Below are 20,846 nucleotides of genomic sequence, written 5' to 3' on the forward strand. Positions count from 1 at the left end.
AAAAACTTTGCCAAAATCAACATGTGGACAATGATCCACTGTGGTGACCCTGAACTCACGGTATGAGCCGAAAGGACAAACAAAAAATGTATTGTTATGTACAGGTACATGTTTTATCTTAACTCTTATCCTGTATATGCTTGCGTAATTGCAGAATTTGTATTTAATTTGTCTGGTATTGCTTTTACTGCGCTGTTTGTACTAATTCTGTTAAGTGTTTGTTAATTTGTGTTTTGTTACATTTTATTTTATTATGTGTCATTATTGTGTTTTACTTGGCATGTATAACCCTGCCCAGGAACTGCAGTTACAAATTAGCTAAACGGCTGGAATTGGCGTATTTACAGAAATGTTGATTAATGTGAATTGTCCCAGTTCAAATAAACAAATAAAGTAAAGTAACTGAAGTCCTGTGACTGCTCAAAAATGCGTAGAAGTGAATATCTCTGTATGGCTGCCAGGCTCCTCATTGAGTGCCGGGCACAGAAGGCACCAACAGCCTCTTTCCATAAAACCAAAAAAAGTTACTCAATGTAGCTTAACTTTCTATTTTAATGATTTTATTTGTAATGTATATTTTACAAGTGTTGTATTGCAAATATGTTATTTATAATAATTACAATATTGTTTATAAAACATGAAAAAAATCTTTAAATAAACCAAGGTTTTACCAGAGTGAACTGGAAGATTCATTAAATATAATACGTGCAAAACAATGTAGAAATAAAAAAAATAGGTCATTTAAAGGTTCTTCTCTCTACCCTAAAGTTTTCAACTACAACCATGTTGCTTTCTTAAGTGTGAAATGTAAGCCTTTGTTATGAAAGCTGAGTTTCCAGACTTCCTGTAACATTGGGGCTAGTTTTGACTAACTTGATGCGATATCTATTGAAGTTTAAAGTGTTAACAATTTACAAAAACTAATCTGTAATAATGTCCACAAATGTTTATCCCCATACCACAACTATTATAAAACATTACTGTAAAAGTCTTGCACAGGATGGAAATTTTTGGACAAACATTAAAATGCAATTTGTAATTTTGACATTTCATATTACAACCCTAATTCAAAAAAAGTTGGTACAATGTGTAAAAGGTAAATAAAAACAGAATGCAATGATTTAAAAATCTCATAAACCCATATTTTATTCATAATACAACATAAACAACATATTAGATGTTGAACCATTTTACCAGTTTATACAAAATTTTAGCTTTTAGCACATTGTCACAACTGTATGTTCTATTTAATTTATCTAGGAAAAAACAGACTTAACTTTTGCTTATAACAGAGAATGATGTAGGCTACTCTGTAAATGCTGTGTTGTCCTTACTGTGCAAACGTCAAGCAACAGAGTGAACCAGTTTCACAACTATTAGCCAACAGCCGGTTATGAAATTAATTATCGATTCTATCTTCCAGTACAATGTTTAAATAAGACTCAGTCAACACGAAGCCACTAGTTCTCTAAAGGCATATTATTTTTTTGAAAAATGCATATATAATAATGTGTCTGAGTTGCTTGAATGATTATTTTGTTACATTTACTATCCTCCATTATGAATGAGCTGGAATAATCAACTAGCATTATTCACTTTTGTGATTCATCAACGGGCTTCTTTTTATTGTGGCAAAGAGTTTGTCTGTCTTAATGCACCTTTCATGCAGCAAACAGGCACTTGCAGTGTGGTTTACCGGGGCGTTTGTGTGCTCTGTGTTCATTCAGTGCTGGGGTTTAAGTTTTTAATTAGTACCAAAGCCAGCTTCAGCTAATCTTCTCAACACTGACTCAACATGTGACCTGGTGACCAATGTTAAGACCAATCAATAGCCTGAGCAATTCCTACAAAGACAATGACAGCTTTGACTTAACATGGTGTATAAAGCGGGTGAAATCCTACTTGACGCTTAGAGTTTGGTGCAATGTGAAGTTTGGAAATAAGGAGTTTTTAAAGTGTATGCGAGTACTGACACCCATAAAAGTGAGCTAAATTATAGAGATTATTATGTCTCCACAAGGCATTTATACATCAGAGCAACAATGCAAGCTCTGAGTGTATAGGCTACGCAGTTTGGGCACAGACTTAGATTTGTGATTGTCCTCTCTAACACAATTTATCCTCAATGAATGCTGTAGCCAATGTCCTGCCTGCACACAGGCCTACAATATCCTCTGCAGATGAGCAGATGAAGGTCTGGAAGTGGGACAGGGGCTATTTGGACAAGAATTAAGGGTTGTGTTAAATTTCTGCATGCATGATCAATGGGGTTGAATGGCAGGACTGGGAATGGAGGTGGTGAGGGGGGTTTGTGGGCACACGAGGAGAGAGAGCTAGCGGTGAGAACACAGACCGAGACAGCCAGCAATGGCTCACTAATGAGAGATGGACAGTGTGGATTGTATCTCATTACCAATCAACATAGCTTTGAGTTCTCTGGAGAGAGAAAATGCAAGCTCTAATGTTGCTGCATGTGGTCTTTTTTGATAAACCCAACTTGTGTGGTGGCGCATTAGTCACAGCGGTATCTGAGCTGCTGGAAAACCACACACACTGCCCTCTGTCCGTTTTGGTGAGGAGTTTCCTCTGAATAGTACAATGGGACTTAATTACAGGTCAGTGGCATGTCTCAGTGAGATAGAGGGAGCTCTGTTACCCTTCCAAATACAGTATAATGCCATCTTCCCAAGGGTGGGGTGGGGTAACACGAGCTCCACATAAAAAGGTGCTGATAGGCTGAACCTGAGAATGGTATAAGGTGATCCAGGTAGAGAAAGTGAGCATTTTACACAGAAAGAGAGAGCGAGAAAAGATAAAGGGCTACATTAATTCTCAAAGGGTTTCTCACATTCTGTTTGCCCTCTTTCTTTTCCTGTGCACTTCCAACTTATCATTCCTGCCAATGTGCTTTTATCCACAAAAAGGTAGACCAAAAACAGCAAAATCTTGAATGTGGACACAAAATCTGAAAGTCTTGGTAAAACATTACAGTAGAAAATGCTGCATGTTGAATTCAGCACCACCTGTGGGAGCTGGTCAAACTTCAAAAACACTTTGAAAATTTATTTAAAATTATTTAAATACAGTAACTACAGTTAAATTGCATATTGCAACTGCATGAAGTTGTAATGTAAGCCACTTTGGATAAAGCATCTTCCAAATGACTGCCAGTTCAACCTTGAGTTAGTTACAGTGCATCCACTTAATGGTACTTCATAATTATTGTATTTACTCAGCATTTATTTTGCAGAAACATTACTGATTTAGACTTTTGAGCCCTTATTAAAGTTATGAGCAGGTCGACTGAGTATTTCCCCGCAACATCTTAGATGTATTTATTTCAATAATTGTGCAAGAACCAATATTTGTCTACGAAACATCAAAAATAAGAAAGGTTACATATATGTTATATATGTATATGTATGTATATGTATGTGTGTATATGTATGTGTGTATATATATATATATATATATATATATATATATATATATATATATATATATATAAAAACAGATCACCATGACATTATTACACACATTATTACACACATGGAAACAAATGAGTCAAATCAAATAGTTATAAAGGCACAACTAATTTAAAGAAGGACACTAATATTTTAAAATTGTCCTCTTACTAAATGATACAACTCATGCCATACATTACACTGTGCATACCCAACAGCCCCTAACATTAAGTCTCTGAAAACATCCTGAAACTGGGATGCAATGATTTATAAATGAGACAACACCGCTCTCTAGTGGCATACAGGGCAGGTCATGCCATGTTTCTGCTCACTTAATCGAAAGATGATTTTTGTTGGTCTTGGTCTAAAATGACTATTTACTTTTTTTTTTACCTACATACATCAACATTAAAGTTCAAAGTACAGCATTTAAGTAATGAAAACAAAAGGGTAAAAACACAATTTCTGTGCTTCTCCAAACTCATTATTCACTGTGAAACCTAAGTATTGACACTGTCTCTTTCTTTACATTTCTGTATGCTTCAAGTTGTGAGCTATTGCATCTGTATCTTGCAACAGCAAAGCCCCCTTACTTTTATTTATTGTTTTCAAATTGCACTTTGGTCACTGAGGGAGCATGGACAAAGTTCACAGGGCGCACGTAAGGAGGAGGGGGTGAATAGGAGGAAGGTTAAAAAAAAGAAAATTGACCTTTGAAAGCAAAACAGCAGGTGGAGAGCTAAAACCAGGCAGCTCCGGACACTTCAGGAAGAAATTCAACACAGAGGAAAATGAAACTATAGGTTCATTTAAGTTAAAGAAGTACTACATATGTAATGAGGCCCAGCGCTGGCTGACTGGGTGTCATTGAGTGGTAGTGCACATGATAGGAGTGTTTGTTTGCGAGGCAGTAGCGAGGTAAGGCATCAGACTAATGGAAGGAGAGGAGAGGACTGGGGCAGGTAAAGCAATGCCAAGCCGTCTGACAGCCCTTCAGGAGCAGCTGATCTGGGCCCTGCTGGGATCTGGACTGTCCAGGGAGATTTTGGTCCAAGCCATGGGGGAATTGGAGCGGGACAGGGCAAGTGCTGGTGCAGAAAGGGGAGAGAGGGTGGATGGAGAGAGCTCCGAGGAAGGAGAAATGGATTTCCCACCCCCTATATTCCGTGACCTGGAGAAGCTTGCCCCAGAGGAAGCAGCCAAGCTGAGGGCTGAGGTCGACCAGCTACTGCAGTAAGTAGATCCCAGCGCTGGAACCTTCATTACAACACAAAAATCACCTAATCTCACATTAACTGCTCACACAGAAAACTGTCTGCTTTTCCAAATAAGAACCATGTGAACCCCTTGAAAATGCCTTGATGATATCCTTAATGGATATGCTTTGATGATATCCTCTTTTGTATCCTGCAACATCAAAACTAAGCAACTGAGAGTTGAAACAACAGTTTACCTGTAAACTCCTCTATTACATTTGTCTTCTTTAAGGCTGGTTACCAATTCCTTCCTCCTTCTCATGCTTCTCTGTCTGTCTGTCTCTCTGCAATCTGGCTTCTGAAGGGAATTTAAAGAGGGTTCCTCCTTTGCTAGTTACTAATTACCCACACCATCATTATTCTCTGGCCATTTCTTAATAAATGAGCTACATGCATAGGTGAAGATTAATGGAGCAGGGCAGGTCATGTGAGCCTATGTTTACACAACGCATGACTGATTCAAGTTTTCAACCCAATTTGTAACATCTGGAATACACACTGTATTTACTGGAACTTGTTGAGATTGAGTATTTTACAAAAGAAAATCCAATGTGAGTCCAAAACAAAATAAGTTTATGCGTTTTTTACTGCTTCTGACTTAACAGTTACATTAAATTAGGCTTCATAAACCTTTTATAACATTTCCCCTCCAGTGATCTGAAAGGGCTGGACTTTGCCCCTGTGTGCTTTCCCTTATCTCTCTCTGTCAATAAGCCTCTTTGTACTTCTCACTAAGTATGCTTTATTTCCACTGTTGTGACAAACTGTGCCTGTTTCTAGAAGGGTTCTACATATTAGAAATGGGGAGAAGAAAACAGTGGTTCTTCAGTAAAATACATAAAAATACCTAATCGTATGTAGAGGGAAAGTTCAAACAAAATGAGTATCTTTCTCTGCTAGGAAAGACCCCTGGCATGTTGCAAAAATGGTGAAGAGCTACATGCAGCAGCACAACCTCCCTCAGAGAGAGGTGGTGGAGTCAACGGGACTCAACCAGTCCCACCTCTCCCAGCACCTCAACAAAGGCACGCCCATGAAGAACCAAAAGAGAGCTGCTCTGTACACCTGGTATGTCAAGAAGCAGTGCGAGATCAGCCAGCGTAAGTATAAAACAGCTGTGGGGGTGAAAAGAAAATGAATTATGATTTCAAACGTTAATCAAATATCAGTTGTCCAGAAACCTGAGAAAGAAAAGTTTGTACAGAAACAATAAAGAAAAACTTACCATTTCCTTGCAGAATTTACCAATGCCAAACATGGGCTCGCATCTGTGGAGGAGCAAAGAGAGGACATCAAGAAAGGACGCAGGAACAGATTCAAATGGGGTCCAGCATCCCTGCAAATCCTTTTCCATGCCTATGAAAGACAGAAGAACCCCAGCAAGGAGGAGAGAGAGGGGTTGGTGGAGGAGTGTAACAGGTAAGACATGGTGACTGTCCAAAGACAAAAGCCCTGAAAACTTGGTATCTTACTGATTTGTCTGTTATATTTAAAATTTATGAAAATGATCAGGAATCAAAGCTCATCACAGTCATGTAGGTAAGGTTTAACAGACCTTACATTTTGATTCAAATGTTGCTTAGCTCTGATTGGTGCGTAAATATATGTGACATGACCTTTTCCACCCTGCCACATATATTAATCAAAATTTTGAAAAAATAAAAACTGTTGCAAATGACACATGCCAAAATTCAATCTAATGAGATGGTGATTTAGAAAAAAATGTTTTTGAAAATTAGCCATACTTAATGGATACACTGAAGATGTTGGTGTACGAATGGCAACGTCTGTCCTCTAGTTCAACATTTTGGTTCTGATTAAAATATGTAAACAACTTATTGGATGAATTGAAATTAAACTTGTTATAAATAGTGACACTCCTAGATAACATCTAATGACTTGGTCAGATGAATATTCATGTAACACCATCATCAGGACTCAATTATGAGTGTGTTAGTAACTGGTCAAATACACGTTTTGTTTAGTGTGTACTGCTAGTGATCGCTTACTCTGAATCTGATGAGTCACAGTCTCAAGGAGACAATATAGGTCTTTAAAATGTAAAGCCTTGAATGAGCAAGTTCTTCCTCTCTCAGGGCCGAGTGTCTCCAGAGGGGAGTGTCCCCCTCTCAGCTTGCTGGACTGGGATCCAACCTAGTTACTGAAGTGAGGGTGTACAATTGGTTTGCCAACCGCCGTAAAGAGGAAGCCTTCCGTCACAAACTTGCCCTCGACACGCCTTTCTCCAATCAATCTGCCTCATCCTCCAACACCAACCTTCCACCAAGTCCTGAGCATGGTAATACACTAACAGTGTGCAGGCAAGCGTGAAAAGGTTACAAAGAACAAAGTGAAATTTAAGAGTCAGATCAAAATTGTTCCCACAAGGAGTGAGCGAGTGAGTGCTCTGTTGAGACGTATCTCTGCTTGATCATTAGACTTTCTTGTCTTTTTTAAGTATGTAAAACAATACTGAGCACAATCCTGCAGACATGATTGCACTGGTTCTGGTAGTGACAGACCTTTCAGTTATTCCATTCTGCCATTTGAAGCATTCAAACAAAGTAGCTTGTTATCTGTAGAAATTAACTTTGTAAGTGCTTTGTGTTGTTTTCCAGGTGTGAAATACAGCCAGCTAATCCAATGTGACACCATGAGCTCAGCCAGAGATAGTGGAGGAGAGAGAGTGGGGCGTCTTGTGGTCAGTCCTGTCCAACTGGAGCCCAGTCACACACTCCTTGAGACCCATAACCCCAAGCTGGTGAGATCATGTGTCATGGTTCTTAAACTAGTTTAAACTGTATATTACTTACATGCACTTGCCACCATGGCCATGTTATCCTTTGTTTCCAGGTGTCCAGTGGTGGTCCACTTCCCCCAGTAAGCACTCTGACCTCCCTGCACAGTCTGTCTGCCTCCCCAGCATCCTCACAGGGCCTCATCATGGCCTCATTGCCCAGCGTCATGGGTTTAGGGGAGTCATCACTTTTTATCGGTAATGCTGGCTCTCCACCTGTGTGTGTTCTCTACGTAAGAATGAAAAGAAATTTACAGAACAGTGTCTTTACCTGTTACTTCACAGGTTTAGCCTCTACTCAGCCTCAGACTGTACCTGTCATCAATAACGTCAGTGGCGGTTTCACTACTCTCCAGCCAATCTCATTCCAGCAGCAGCTTCACACCTCTCCACAGCAGCCAATTTCACATCACATGGGCACGAGTCCTTTTATGGCAACCATGGCACAGCTGCCATGTCACAGTAAGTTACAACAACAAAAAGAAAAAAGGTTAAACATGCTATGGTGATTGAGAATGAATTAATCTGCATCTCTTTTCAGTGTACAATAAGTCAGATTCACCACAGTACCATTCATCCAGTTTGGTGTCTCAAGCCATGGTCATCACAGACAGCAGCAGTCTGGGAACTCTGACCAGCCTTGCTGCCGTGAGACAGGTAAATGGGATTGATGGGCTTGTCTGTCTGTTAGGGCCTTAATAGCTCTATTTTGTGAAAACATGTCTGGTCCTGTTTAATTTTGTTTAGATTCTAGCAGTGGATCCTGAGGAAGAGACAGAGCCAACTTTACAGGAAGATTCTCTACACCTGCAGCCGCACACACCTGCAGCAGGTACTCAGCTGTAAATACTAGTTTACTCCTTGACACTGACATTCTATAGAACCTTTTTGGTTTACTATCACACACACTTTATAAATGATCTTATCCTATAATTGTTTGTGACCTTTTAGTGTCACATAGATTGTGTATTAAAAATCTTCATCTGAAAAAGTAAGCTGGAAAATAACTTTAGTGGAGTAAAAGTACCAAATTTTCCTCTGAATTGTAGTGAAGTGAAAGTAGCCTGAAATGTAAATAATCCAGTAAAGAGCAAGTATCACAAAACTGTACTTACCACCTCTGTTTATTAATGAATGTTAGATGTGTTAACTTTGTTTAGCATGAAAACAGCTAAGCAAATGATAAATTAAGAAAAACTATTAAGTAAATCCAATTTTGTTAATATCCTCTCAGGTCTTATAATCTTATATTGTTTCATGTATAGGTGATAGACATTGCCTTGTTACACATTAAAGTGACGACATTTCACTAGCGAGTACATTTTTCTTTACAGTTCAAATAAACTACTGATCTGGTTGTTTGCCCAACAGCTTCTTCTGAGAGCCTGGAGCTGTATTCTGTCTCTCAGACAACAGAAAGTCATCAGTCTCACCTCCTCTCACCTTCACCAACAGACATCAGTTCATATATGCCTACACAAATGGTCTCTACTGCACAGTAGATGTTTTCTGGCAACATCTTCTCACTATCAGCTGGACTTGAGTGTGGGGGTGTTTGAGATAGACAGCTACCTCTGGTGCAAATTACCAGGGTAACCTGAAGTCAGGGAAACTCACTGTAATATGAACAAGGATCAAGTTTTAAGAAGATTTACTCTTGATACAACAGAAAATCAAGTGAAAAATCAACACATTTTTATTACAATGTTTTGTATTCATAAAGTGTAAATTCAACTTGTAAAGCACATTACCTGCCTTTTTTTCATTTTAACTTACGCTAAAGCTTTTATCACACTTTTACAAGTATCTCACATGACAAAGTAAATACTATTTCAACAATAGCCATGAGCAATAGTATTAAAAGATTTTTATTGAAAAATGGTTTCTTTGAATATCCTCGAGTATTAGAGAAAATAACTCAACATCCATTCACATCGAGTTACACAACCATCCCATAGATGATAAAGGTTAGTTACATGAAACTCAGTTGAATGCTTCTTTCTCTGTATTTCCTTTTATCTTCTTTTTCTTTTTCCGGTTAATTTGGACTTGTGTGTGTTCCTGCACTGAGCTCCCTTGCTCACTGTTGCTTTGAGTGTTAATCGGAGAACCTGCAGAATCCACCTCTTGATTCGGTTTCCTCTTTTTCTTTTTCTTAACAACATTGCTCTCTCCTCCCTCTGCGGCTGTATTCTTTTTCTTTATTTTTTCTGAGCAAGGAGGCTCTATTGAGGAAGGGGCGACTGTGGAGGGCTGTGTAGATGAAGGTAAGAGATCTTTGATTGACACCGCTGCCTCTCGCAGCCTTGATTCCATCTCACTGTCACTGTCACTATGAGGGACAGAAAATTGTAAATTACATCTGACAGTTTAAAAATTAACCACCATCACAATAGAGTGGAGCTAAAATGTTTACATCCCCTTACCTTGAAATGGCAAAAAATAATATTTCATTATTTAATTCACATTCAGCTCCTGCAAATGTTCTTTCATCAACAGAAACAATAGAAAGATGGCCAAAAAGTGACATAAAATATTATAATAAAAAAAATATTCTCAATAATGAAATCAGTGCAAAGGTTTGCATCCTCTGTAATAAACCTTATAGGTAATTAACAAATATGTAAAATCAACTGTCAACACTTGCTTGATAAGGGTGTTAAACTGGGTTTGAACTTCAATGACTGCAATAGGCTCCAGCCCAAACTTCTGTTTTTTTTAGACATTTGCAGACATGCTAATGATCAGTTAATCCGAGGCTGATGATCAGCAGGTCTGTAGACATCTAAAAAGCAGACATTTTGGCATTTTGCTGGTCTGAACCAGTCAGGTGTGTTAACACAATGCACATTAATCTGGCAATGGTTAGAAAACATTTTCCAACAATTTAAAGTTCAACATTCTACAGTGAGACAGATTATTCAGAGGTGGAAAGCAATCAAAACAGTTGCCAATATTCTCACAATTGAACGTCTCAGCACATTCACCCCAAGAAAATACAAAAAAAAAACCCCAAGAGCTTCATCATTGTTCAACATTCATGTTGAAGGTTAAAAACCATGAAAACACAATTAGAAGACAGAACAAGTAAGGTTTAATTGGACCATGACAACACAATTAGAAGACAGAACAAGTACGGTTTAATTGGACCAAGATAACACAAATCCATGATTACACAATTAGAATACAGAACAAGTACGATTTAATTGGACAGGAGAAAGCCTCTTATGTCTAAAAAGAACATAAAAGCACAACATCAAAACTACATCTGAACAAACCACAAGACTTATGAAACAATGTCCTAAGGACAGTTGGAGTTTTTTGGCTTCAAACCCAGCACTGTGTTTGAAATACCTCATACCCACTGTCATGCACAGCACTGGAGGAGTGATGATTTGGGCTTGTTATGCAGCCACAGGAACTGTGCACCTTGCAGTCATTGAGTCAACCATGAACCCCTCTATATGCCAGAATATTCTAGAGCCAAATGTAACGCCATATGTGTGACAGCTAAAGCTTGGTTGAAACTTGTTGACACAAAGTGCTCACAGGGCACACAAAGACATTTGTTTGTTATTTCTAAGGATGAAGGTATATTTCTACTAGCTGAATGTGCAATAAATATTATGCTGAAGAAAAAGTTTCTTTGTTTTACTCGTTTTGTCATTTTAAATTAAGAAAATGCAAAGTTTTGCTCTCAACTGTATATAATGACGAAGTACCTTGAGCTGGACACAGGCCGGCGCTTCACAGGGGCTGGACGATCCTCAGCTGTCTCCCCTGGAACTGATGTAGAAAACAAACGAAATCCTAACAGAAGGAGGGGGGGATGTACAAGTGACTAGCAGTGCATTTATAAAGCCAAGTTACCACAGAAGCAGTGTACTCGCAAAGAAAGAAAGAAAAACCTTTACCTGCATCTTCATAACATCTTAGTGATTCCATACAGGATGGAGGTTCAGTCTGTGTCTCTGTTATGTAACTGACAATAACAAATATAACTAAAAATATTTGCATCCTTATGTCACAAGGCACATAAAACCTGCTTCTTCAAAAATGTCAAACTATTTACCTGTCAAGAAGATGTCCCAACTTTTTAGCGACATGTGTGCGAAACCCTTGAGTGACCTGAAGTTCGTTGCCATCATATTCATGGTCAGCTACAACAACACTGTTTCATAGCATCACAATAATAAAGTGTTTTCATACATTTTTAGGTAAATTCTCACATCGTTTCACCATCCATCTAATCTATTATATGTAGCTGCAATGGAAATACATTGAGATTTATACAACTTCGCAAGGTTTCTGTACATATAACAAAAATACTAATCATGTAAGATCAAAATGCATTATATTATAATCTACATACTGGCGATGCAATAATCTTAAAAGTCGTAACGTTACCGTTTTGACTGTTTCACATTGCTGTCCTCATCTAAAATAAACAAACACAGTAGCAATTAACAACAGAAACATAAGGCATTTTATTAAAAGCTGCCATAACGTTACTGCCTTTTAATGAATCAGGGGTAACTTCATGTTATGGGTGTTTATGACCAGTAGCGTAAAGCCAACAAACCCTATTAAATGTGCACCCGTGTTAATAAACTCTTGATTGTCTCACAGTCATATAACTCTAGCCGACATTTATTAAGTAACGATAACTACCTACCGCCTCCGTAACTGAAATACAAACTAGTATTAATAGGAGTCTACTTACAGATGGCCAGTGCCGTGTCTCCACTGGAATATCAACGTTTGACTTTTGGCCACCAACATGATGGGGGAAACTCTCACCTTCCTTAGTGTTAGGTCGTGTGTCCCAAACCGCCTCCTGACATCTTTTAAGCTCTTCATCGTCACTACTGCTGGAGTCCTCTGAATTTTCTACCATCATTTTAGCGAAAAACGCCATGATAGGACATGTGCTTCCTGTGTTTTGAGCTGAGAATTGTGGGTAACGTGGTCTGTGCATCGAGGGGAGCAGCGCAGAAACTGCCTTATTTTTCACAAAGGGGCTTTAATAAACTACTAAATTACTTAGCGATTACATTAGCTCCGTTGAAACCCACAACTCGTGTCTACTAGAGAACTCAAAATTCGTATGTCCCACTGTGATTAAAAAAGTTAATTTAATCTTAACAATCCCAAACTACGGCGGCGCATTGCATTTACCAAAGGAAAAAAAATAGAGAACTCATATAAAGGGCGCATAATTACGACAAACGGATATCGTAATTACGACAATTTCCAATATTTAGCTATGGTAAAAGAGAACTGTCGAAAGATAATTCGGTGGGCTTAGCTTTCCTAAATGGCAACAAATAGGCTATAAAGCGAAGTTCAATTTACAGCATTTTTTATAACGGTGTATGTTTCTTCTGAGGAGGCTACGGCAGCGAAGGCTACACCTCAGAACTTGCCTGAGAATCATCACGTTGTCAAGTTTCCTTCATTGATACGAGGAAATAAATTATCTGTGCGTCCAATGGTACAAATCGAAAATGAACCGTTAATTCGGCATGTTGCTAAATGTAAACATATAGACTAATGACGAGGCCACGTTAAAGCTCACAGTGCAACACGTCCGATTTCTATTCTCGCTAGGGAACACTTTTAACATTTAATGATTTAATAATTTCTAAAGATGTGTAGAAGAGTTATAGTGGTTATTATTTCTTAAAGACTTACTCAATACGATCTTAAATATCAATTTAAATTAAATACCATTTATCATTTAATTTTCGACATAGATTTCCGAGAATGCCACATTAAAAGTTAAAGACCAACAACTAATCGAAACAGGAAGTATCGTGTTGCCATGGATACAAAGAGTCACACGTTTTTGGCCGCAAACTGAGCCAGGTCTTAATGGCTTAAACTGAGGCGCACTTTACAGCAAAAGGATCAACGGCTTTCGGCTTGTCTCTTCAGGGGTCACCACAGCGGAACGTGTTCCACACAAAATTAGGGACTTGGTGGAGTCATTGTCAAAGACTTTCTCCAAAGATGGGTGCCTGACATCAAGGTTGTTGAGGTGTATTAATGGGCTACAAAACGGATTTTTACTGATCGTTCTGATCAACTATAAAACTGTAAGAGTAAACACGTATTTGAAATGTTCTACCACAGGTTTTAGAGCACCCTGTTTTACATATGGTAGTACTGCAAGATTTGATCATGTTTCAGACAGTAAGTTTTTGACAGTTTTTCTCTTGCTTACTGGTTGAAAAAAACATCATAGTTCAGTATTAGAAGGTGAATGCAGCACATGAATACAAATAACACCTAGATACAAGGCACACAGAATAGATGTTACAGGGTACATTAAAACAAAGCCCAAATAATTTGTGAACTTAAAAGAAAAAAATAATCTAGACTGAAATTTAATAACATCTTCGTGTTGGTCATTGTTAGAGCAATGCTGGCTATTTACAAAGTTCAAAATTATTGTCTGTCTTCCAGGAAGAGAAATACCATGGATTTCTGTAGGACAGTAAATTTAAAGAAATTAACATCAAAGTGGACTTTTAAGTAGGAAATAACTTTAGCACTGTAAAAACTCTTTAACTGTGGGTGTGTTCAATAAATTGTGGACATCCCCATACAGCAGACCAAGCAAAGCTTTTATGCTGAGTTATCAGCTATTCTGAGCATGTTACCAGAATGTAAAACAATTTAACAGTATAACAACCCCCGGTAGAAAAGTTGTTGATTATACAGGTGTAGCGAATACACAGTAAACTTGTGTACAAGGAAAACAGCTCAATTATTGCAAAATGTGTTTGCAAAAAAAAAAGAGTTTGCAAAGCCACTAGTTCTTTAAATATTAAATACAAAAAAAAAAAAAAAAAAAAAAAAAAAAAAAAAAAAAAAAGGGGACACCAACTTTTGTATCTTTCACCTAGTACTTCATTTAAAAAAATATATCAATTACCAGGCAACATCACTGTACAGTTGTGTTCTACTGTGGCATTCCATTCGTAAATTGAGAACCTGAACACAAAGCAGCAGAGGAGACACTTTAAAAACCAGTTTAATAGGTAACCACATTTTCGGCCAAACTCTTTTCCAGCACGCTGGGATTATCAGTGCTTTTATATCAAATAAACCAGGAAGAATGATCCAGGGTGATTATATCATTGATTACACACTGGAGTTGGTAAAAGCAAAATAAAGGATGTGTTGAGTGCCTAATGAAATGTGTTGAGACCTAATACTAAATTGCTAGCCACTGATGTAAAGGTTTTTGCCATTTTAGCAGAATAAATACTACAACTGGAATCACACAAGCACATGTGGTTTTTAAATTTAAAATTGTCCTACTAAAGAACAGATTGGTCAACCTAACGATTTCCCCAATAAATGGACACCAATGTTAAATATCACAAACAAACCGTCTAAATGACTTATAGCTGGTAGAATATAGATATTTAGGGAAGAATAAAATTCAAACTATGTAAATTTTTGCTACATGATCATCTATGAAATACAATACTGTAAAACATCTAATTAATGCTCGCATTTCCATACAAGAAACAAAATTGTCATTTACAAAACATAGTTCAAATAAAACTTAACTGATGACATCTATTTACTTAAGAAAATGAAGTTACAACTAACACAAACTATAAGCTATGAGAGGACTGTGACGCAAAGTGTCCCTTTCCAGCAGAGACGGCAAGAAAATTAAGGCAAACATTTTTAAGCTGTAACATGATACATGGATGACAAAGTGAAAGAAAGAACAAAAAATGTTTCAGTCAGATTTAACACAAAAATATTTACCAGAGCATTCCTCCAAGTCCCAGAAACTGAGCTCTATGATGTACTGGGGAACAAATCACTGGTCCACCTATTCTGGGAGATGTTGTCATGGTCATAGGAGTGTCCATATGCGAAAAAATACGTTTGTGCCCCCACCCCACAAAGCTTTTGGATGTTTTAATCCAAAAAATAATTCCCCATTGAAGTACTGCAAGTATTCTTCCTTTTAGGTATTACAGACCACCATTGTAGGCATAATCTGCCTTGTTGTGCATGATTAGTTTGTTGTCCACAAAGTAGAAACTGTCTGATCTGGTCTCATAGGGGTGCTCCACCATTTTGCAAACTAGTAAGGAACAAGGACAAACAAAGAAATAAATATCAACATATGGATTATGTAAAATACAGACCTGAAAAGACTTGCATTAATGAATGATCAAAACAGTTTAAAACTTACTGAGGTCGTCCGGAAGCTGTGGAAACTCATAAATATGTTCACATGTGTTTCGGCTGTTAGGAATGCAAAAGCCAAAGTCAAAGTCAAAGTTCTTAAGAAGGCGGCCCTGGAAGTAATGTCTCTCAATCATTCGAAAGCTGTTAATGGGCCGGTCACCCACTGTAAACTCCACACTGTATTTGGGAAATACAAAGAAGACAATGTTTAGGCTACACTTTACTGACAACACAAAAGGTTGATTAGTATGACATCAGAAAGATGCACTGCATTTACTTACGTTGCACCAACTGTGCGCAGTTTTAGAAAGGCTGGTGTAAACTGGTATCTGACAAAACGTCCAGCACTTGTGTCGGCATCTCCACTCTCCTCTTCACTCTCCACCGGAACTTAAAGAGAAATGAAATTTGGACAGGTCAGGGAGAAATTACAATGACTAACAGCATACCTGATAATGTTTTTTAAAACTGTTGAAAGTTATTGCTCAGCATGATGTTAAAATGTGTCTTTACAAATAATTACATAAATCAACACGCACCAGATTACAGTGACATGGCATGGTTTGAAAGAGTAATGTCAAATGAATGAGATTGACAAGTTAGAGAAAATGTCAATATTTCCTTATCAAAAATCCAAATGTGTTAGTTACATAGATGAATGTGATAATTGTAAAATACAAAAATAATAAAAGACTGCTTAAACATTCCATACACTTGCCTCATAGTGTTTGCATTTTATTTTAGTTTGTTCAACCTTTAAGGAAAATTCAGCTTGGAGTATATCAAAAGTTAAAAATTCTCTTACCGCTGTTAGGAGGTTTGGCAATCTCAAATAGCACAGTCCCCGTTTCCAGATCTCGGATTTTGAATCGTGTAAAGTCAATGTTGTATATATTGTCTTCAAGTTTGCAAAGATAGTCTGTAATGGGAAATAGAGACATTGTGAAATAGTGCTAATAGAAATACAAACATGCAGGCAAGTCTATCAAATGACAAAAAAACACTCATTCACAAATGGGGATCCTTTAGTCGAGCTTTACATAAAGTTGGTCTTCACTATATAACAGAGTAATTTCATTTTCATTAAAGTAGCTGTGGCTTAGTTGAGAAGGCCGTCATCCACGGACCACACAGTGGTTCGACTCATGGTCTCTCCAGGCTACAGGTTAAAGTGTCTATGGGCCAGACACCTAACACCATTTTGGTTCAGATGGGCCCCTTGTAGTATATCAGCTGGCATCATCTGTGTGTGTTTGTGTGTGTCAGAGAGGGAAGGCATGAATGAGAAGCAACACTATAAAGCATTTTGAATAATAGCACTATAAAGCGACCATTTACCATTTCAAGGTCACAAAATACTTTGAAGCACAAAGACTCAACCACACTCAGGAAACTTAGGTAGCAGTTGATAAACAACTAAGGTTTCAGTATCGATTTTCTGGTTCCTGTAGCATGCAGTGGTTGTGAGTAACAATACAACACGGCTTTTCACAACAGCGGAGTGAGAAAAAGGGGGGAAGTAATGTCATTGTGTGTCTGGTCTGGTTAAAGAACAAAAACAATGGGAGGCATTAAACATTGGCTGCAACTATGGTTGACTGGGTGGCTGACGACAGAACCTGGCGTTTGACTCACTGGCTTCTAGCAGTGCAGTCATTAGTGGGTTGAGGGTGATAACAATGTAGGGGGACAAAGATAAAGGTTGTATTAAATATCCAACTAGATTTTTGCTTGCAGCAATTGCTTTGAGTTCATTTACAATGTACTAAAACAGTGTTTAGAGTCATGTCTACAGAGTAGTGTAGGAATAAGCAAAAAAAGCATTTCCACACTTCAGGTTCTTTCATCCCAAATGAGTTTTTTGAATAGGTTTTAATCGCATGAAATAAGGTCTATGATTACGACAAAACAAGAAATTGTTGCGTTTTGTTCTATGACACAAAAGTCAATAAATTCCCCATTTGTACTATTTTTTCTTTTACTTTTTTTTTTAAAAAAGGTAGTTGCTAACAACAAACATTAAATGCTTGTTTACAACCTAACAAGAGGGGTTATCCTCTAACTTCCGAGGTTATCTTGAAGAACAAAAGGTGTGTGCTCTGTCACTGAATTTACTTGCTACAATTAAATAATGCCACTCATTTTTTGACAAGGGAAGAAGATAAACTCCTTGTTGGCCCACAAAAAAAATCTAAGCAGACATAAACTATCTAAAGATGAAAAACATTTTTCATTAAGTACAAATTGTTAAAATCACTTCTATCAACATTATAACGCTATTTCAACAAACGTCCATTATGTGCAGGGAAGGAAAAAAAATTCTATGTAGCTTCAAGGACATAATTTGATCATAATTTTCTGGGCGGCCGAAATTCCTTTCAACGAGCCTGGAAATTATATGTTTTAACTACGGTATCAAAACAGAAAGATGCTGAATTTTAAACATAATAAGAAATATAAACTAGGGTTGCCTGACTAATTTAATATTTCTCACTCCCAATAACATAAGAACTGTCGTGTTAATTAGTTCGTGAACTAGCGTTAACATTAATTGGTCAACTAATTAGTTTAAAAACAGAGCAGTTAGCATATGATAAATTATAAACATTTTACTTTTTGGCTAAGTTTATGTTGACTTTGTTGCAAACGATCAAACAACTTACTCTCTGTGACAGCCCGGAGACCGAGAACATGGTCCGGGGAAATCTCTCTTCCCAGCGTCCGGAGTTCATCCTCTGTGAACACAGGCCATTTATCCGTTTGACTGCGCCTCGACTTTAGCTTCTTCAGCATTCCTCCACCGGTCTTTCGGTCCCTGTGGTTTGTCTCCGCGCCGGTCCTTTTGTCCTTCTGTGCCTTGGTAATCGTCTGGGCCGGTTGGTTTTGAGAACCGTTCATAATAGACACTGTAGCAATAATCAAAATAGTTATTGTGCTTTTTGAGCCCAAATCGACTTGATAAACTGCGGGTGTAAATTCAAGATGGCGTAAAACGTGTATGGGACACAGAAAAGTACGATTTCGATTGGCTGAGAACGACGGCGGTTGTCATAGTTACAGACGGGGTAAGAACGGTTTACAGACCAGGGCTTCCCGTTTCATCTTCCCAACCAGGTGTTACAAGATCAGACAATTTCGTCAAATCTGCAATCTTTCCTTCCGTTTTGTGGAACCATATTAACTTTGATTATTTTTTGTTCTCGTTTTCGTTCTCCGTTGTGTTGAAGTATAGACATAAATTAATTTTTGCTAGTGTCAAGCACAGCTATCATCGATAACTTCTTATGCCCAGTGTGCGTCGCTAGTGCAACTCTCCAGAGTAGAAATTAGATTTGTTGACGGAAGTCGCCAGAAAAGAAGAGTCAAGCAAAGATGGTGCGAGTAAAGTCAAGGTAAAATGTGCTCTACGTGTCTTATTTAACGCGTGTCTTCGCAGAAAGTCCTCAGGTGACTATTTTTTTTGTCGGCAGATACTTGCTGTGCGAAGTCAACGTGTCAGACCGGAGCCGTCTGTTGCTGCTGGATGACCGAGCCATAGCAGTGGCGGTAAAGGCAACAGTGGCTCGTATACACGGGGACTATGGGGCGGCTCTCTGCAGCATCAGATTCTCTGGTTAGCAGTATTTATTATAAAATCTAAGTTTACCAATAATCAATAACAAAGCAACATTCAGCATTCTTATTAAAAGGTCATAACCGTCAGAGCAGAAGATTGTTGATTACTATTAATTCTGCCTTAATGTGTCAACAATTCTATGTTCATAGAAAGAGAGCAATTTTAGCTTGTGTAATTTAGTACAATGCTTTCATGAAATTGTGTTGACTAAGCCTTTTGGGATCTCTGTTTCTTGTTTGTGTTTGTTTGTTTGTTTGTTTGTTTGTTTGTTTGTTTGTTTTTTAAGTAAAATATCTGAATGCCCATACTGGAATAGTATTCCTGCGTTTCCCAAAAAGATGTTACAAACTCCTCTGGTCTGCATTGCCTTTTATTACCAGTGTTGAAGCTCGTGGGCAAAAAATTCCTTGTTTTCTGAACTGTTTGCATGTGGGAGGTAAGAACTTTAACACATTGCACAGTTAATCAGGTATGTTGAAAGAATCTGAAGTTTTAATTTTACTATTAAGTTTTTTTTGTTTTTTTTGTTTTGTTTTTTAGGAACAATTAGAACATGTCAAAAGTTTCTGGTCCGATACAACACACAGCAGCTCCATCGAATCCTCCCTAAATGTAAAAATGAAGGTAAGAGATTTAGGTAAATACCTCCTTCTTAGTTATGCAATTACAGCCATTTGTTGCCCATTTATTTATTTGCTTTAATCTTTACACCATTGATGAACATAAAACTTGGAGGTTATTTTAAAGGATTTATGTAGCTTTCCTTCGGAGTTTTCTACTTGTATTTACTAGGGAGTAGCAAACATGTCTGAGAGTTTCTTATTCTTTTTTCATTTGCAAAAGAAAAACAGGAGGTTCGCAAAGCAATTCTGAACTGCTGTCTTATGGGAGGAAACAAGAAAGCATTTGAAGTTGAATCAGAAAGTGAGGAAGATGAAGAATAACGTCACAACATACACGTAGTTCTCCTTTTCCCTTGTTTTTGCTACAGAATTGTTTTTTTTAATCTGGATTTTGTTTGTAAATTAAAACTTTTGAATCTTAAGTATTTGTTGTGGTCTCCTTAAAAAAATAACTTTTGCATGTGTCCATTTAAAAAGTTATTGCATACAGAAAGTCTAAATATCAAATGCATCAGACATCTGTCACCATCAATGGATAATGCTTAATGTTTAACATTATTGGGATTGGCTTAGTATGGTGCCATACCATGTCTCGAAGTAAACCGTATCAACAGAATATTTCCATTAATTTGCTAGAGTGAAATTGATGAGAAAGTGTTATTTGTATCTATAGCACTAATAAATCAAAATTGTCAAAGCCGTTATTATTACATTTCTCAAAATTCCTAGCTGGCCTTACCTACTGCAGGCAATACAAGAAGCATCAGACTACAAAATAAAATTTTACAACTGTCAAAATATTATTATGAATGTCAAAAGCCTAAACAAAACCTCAAATTCATATTCTCTATTGATGGCATGGACATT

General features: G+C 37.6%; 4 protein-coding genes across 5 annotated transcripts; 2 read left to right on the forward strand and 2 right to left on the reverse strand.

Annotated features, from left to right (window-relative positions):
- The first annotated feature begins 4,196 nt into the window (after positions 1-4,196).
- Positions 4,197-9,396, forward strand: hnf1a (HNF1 homeobox a). The gene is made up of 10 exons (XM_067521000.1): positions 4,197-4,697; positions 5,621-5,820; positions 5,959-6,139; positions 6,817-7,019; positions 7,339-7,481; positions 7,574-7,715; positions 7,803-7,979; positions 8,059-8,174; positions 8,265-8,349; positions 8,889-9,396. Exons 1-10 carry the CDS (start codon positions 4,399-4,401, stop codon positions 9,017-9,019), a joined length of 1,677 nt encoding a protein of 558 aa, XP_067377101.1. The 5' UTR covers positions 4,197-4,398; the 3' UTR covers positions 9,020-9,396.
- Positions 9,368-12,486, reverse strand: c11h12orf43 (chromosome 11 C12orf43 homolog). Its single transcript, XM_067521005.1, has 6 exons — positions 12,318-12,486; positions 11,925-11,955; positions 11,590-11,688; positions 11,432-11,499; positions 11,240-11,327; positions 9,368-9,849 (listed from the first exon to the last, which is right to left on the reverse strand). The coding sequence occupies exons 1-6, from the start codon at positions 12,433-12,435 to the stop codon at positions 9,501-9,503; spliced, it is 753 nt and encodes a 250-aa protein (XP_067377106.1). The 5' UTR covers positions 12,436-12,486; the 3' UTR covers positions 9,368-9,500.
- A 2,052-nt stretch (positions 12,487-14,538) lies between these two features.
- Positions 14,539-18,747, reverse strand: unc119b (unc-119 lipid binding chaperone B). Its single transcript, XM_067519747.1, has 5 exons — positions 18,404-18,747; positions 16,546-16,659; positions 16,022-16,130; positions 15,745-15,917; positions 14,539-15,633 (listed from the first exon to the last, which is right to left on the reverse strand). Exons 1-5 carry the CDS (start codon positions 18,636-18,638, stop codon positions 15,521-15,523), a joined length of 744 nt encoding a protein of 247 aa, XP_067375848.1. The 5' UTR covers positions 18,639-18,747; the 3' UTR covers positions 14,539-15,520.
- Positions 18,748-18,872: 125 nt separating this feature from the next.
- Positions 18,873-20,401, forward strand: pop5 (POP5 homolog, ribonuclease P/MRP subunit). 2 transcript variants are annotated; one of them, XM_067519745.1, is made up of 5 exons: positions 18,873-19,132; positions 19,211-19,353; positions 19,643-19,792; positions 19,897-19,993; positions 20,200-20,401. In XM_067519745.1, exons 1-5 carry the CDS (start codon positions 19,113-19,115, stop codon positions 20,264-20,266), a joined length of 477 nt encoding a protein of 158 aa, XP_067375846.1. In that variant the 5' UTR covers positions 18,873-19,112; the 3' UTR covers positions 20,267-20,401. The 2 variants fall into 2 exon arrangements, with proteins under 2 accessions (XP_067375846.1, XP_067375845.1); XM_067519744.1 differs by having other exon boundaries at positions 18,991-19,132; positions 19,897-19,980.
- Positions 20,402-20,846: the final 445 nt, after the last annotated feature.

Source organism: Channa argus, chromosome 11, assembly GCF_033026475.1.
Source record: "Channa argus isolate prfri chromosome 11, Channa argus male v1.0, whole genome shotgun sequence".
Taxonomy (NCBI): Eukaryota; Metazoa; Chordata; class Actinopteri; order Anabantiformes; family Channidae; genus Channa; species Channa argus.

Coding starts and splice junctions, on each gene's coding strand:
- hnf1a (XM_067521000.1), top strand. CDS start 4,399: ATGGAAGGAGAGGAGAGGACTGGGGCAGGTAAAGCAATGCCAAGCCGT. Junction 6,140..6,816: donor TTGGTGGAGGAGTGTAACAG/GTAAGACATGGT, acceptor TTCCTCTCTCAG/GGCCGAGTGTCTCCAGAGGG. Junction 7,482..7,573: donor AGACCCATAACCCCAAGCTG/GTGAGATCATGT, acceptor CTTTGTTTCCAG/GTGTCCAGTGGTGGTCCACT.
- c11h12orf43 (XM_067521005.1), bottom strand. CDS start 12,435: ATGGCGTTTTTCGCTAAAATGATGGTAGAAAATTCAGAGGACTCCAGC. Junction 11,328..11,431: donor AAGATGTTATGAAGATGCAG/GTAAAGGTTTTT, acceptor TCCTTCTGTTAG/GATTTCGTTTGTTTTCTACA. Junction 9,850..11,239: donor CGGCCTGTGTCCAGCTCAAG/GTACTTCGTCAT, acceptor TGTCCCTCATAG/TGACAGTGACAGTGAGATGG.
- unc119b (XM_067519747.1), bottom strand. CDS start 18,638: ATGAACGGTTCTCAAAACCAACCGGCCCAGACGATTACCAAGGCACAG. Junction 16,660..18,403: donor TCTCCGGGCTGTCACAGAGA/GTAAGTTGTTTG, acceptor TTCCCATTACAG/ACTATCTTTGCAAACTTGAA. Junction 16,131..16,545: donor TGCCAAACCTCCTAACAGCG/GTAAGAGAATTT, acceptor TTTCTCTTTAAG/TTCCGGTGGAGAGTGAAGAG.
- pop5 (XM_067519744.1), top strand. CDS start 19,113: ATGGTGCGAGTAAAGTCAAG. Junction 19,133..19,210: donor ATGGTGCGAGTAAAGTCAAG/GTAAAATGTGCT, acceptor TTTTGTCGGCAG/ATACTTGCTGTGCGAAGTCA. Junction 19,981..20,199: donor CCCTAAATGTAAAAATGAAG/GTAAGAGATTTA, acceptor CATTTGCAAAAG/AAAAACAGGAGGTTCGCAAA.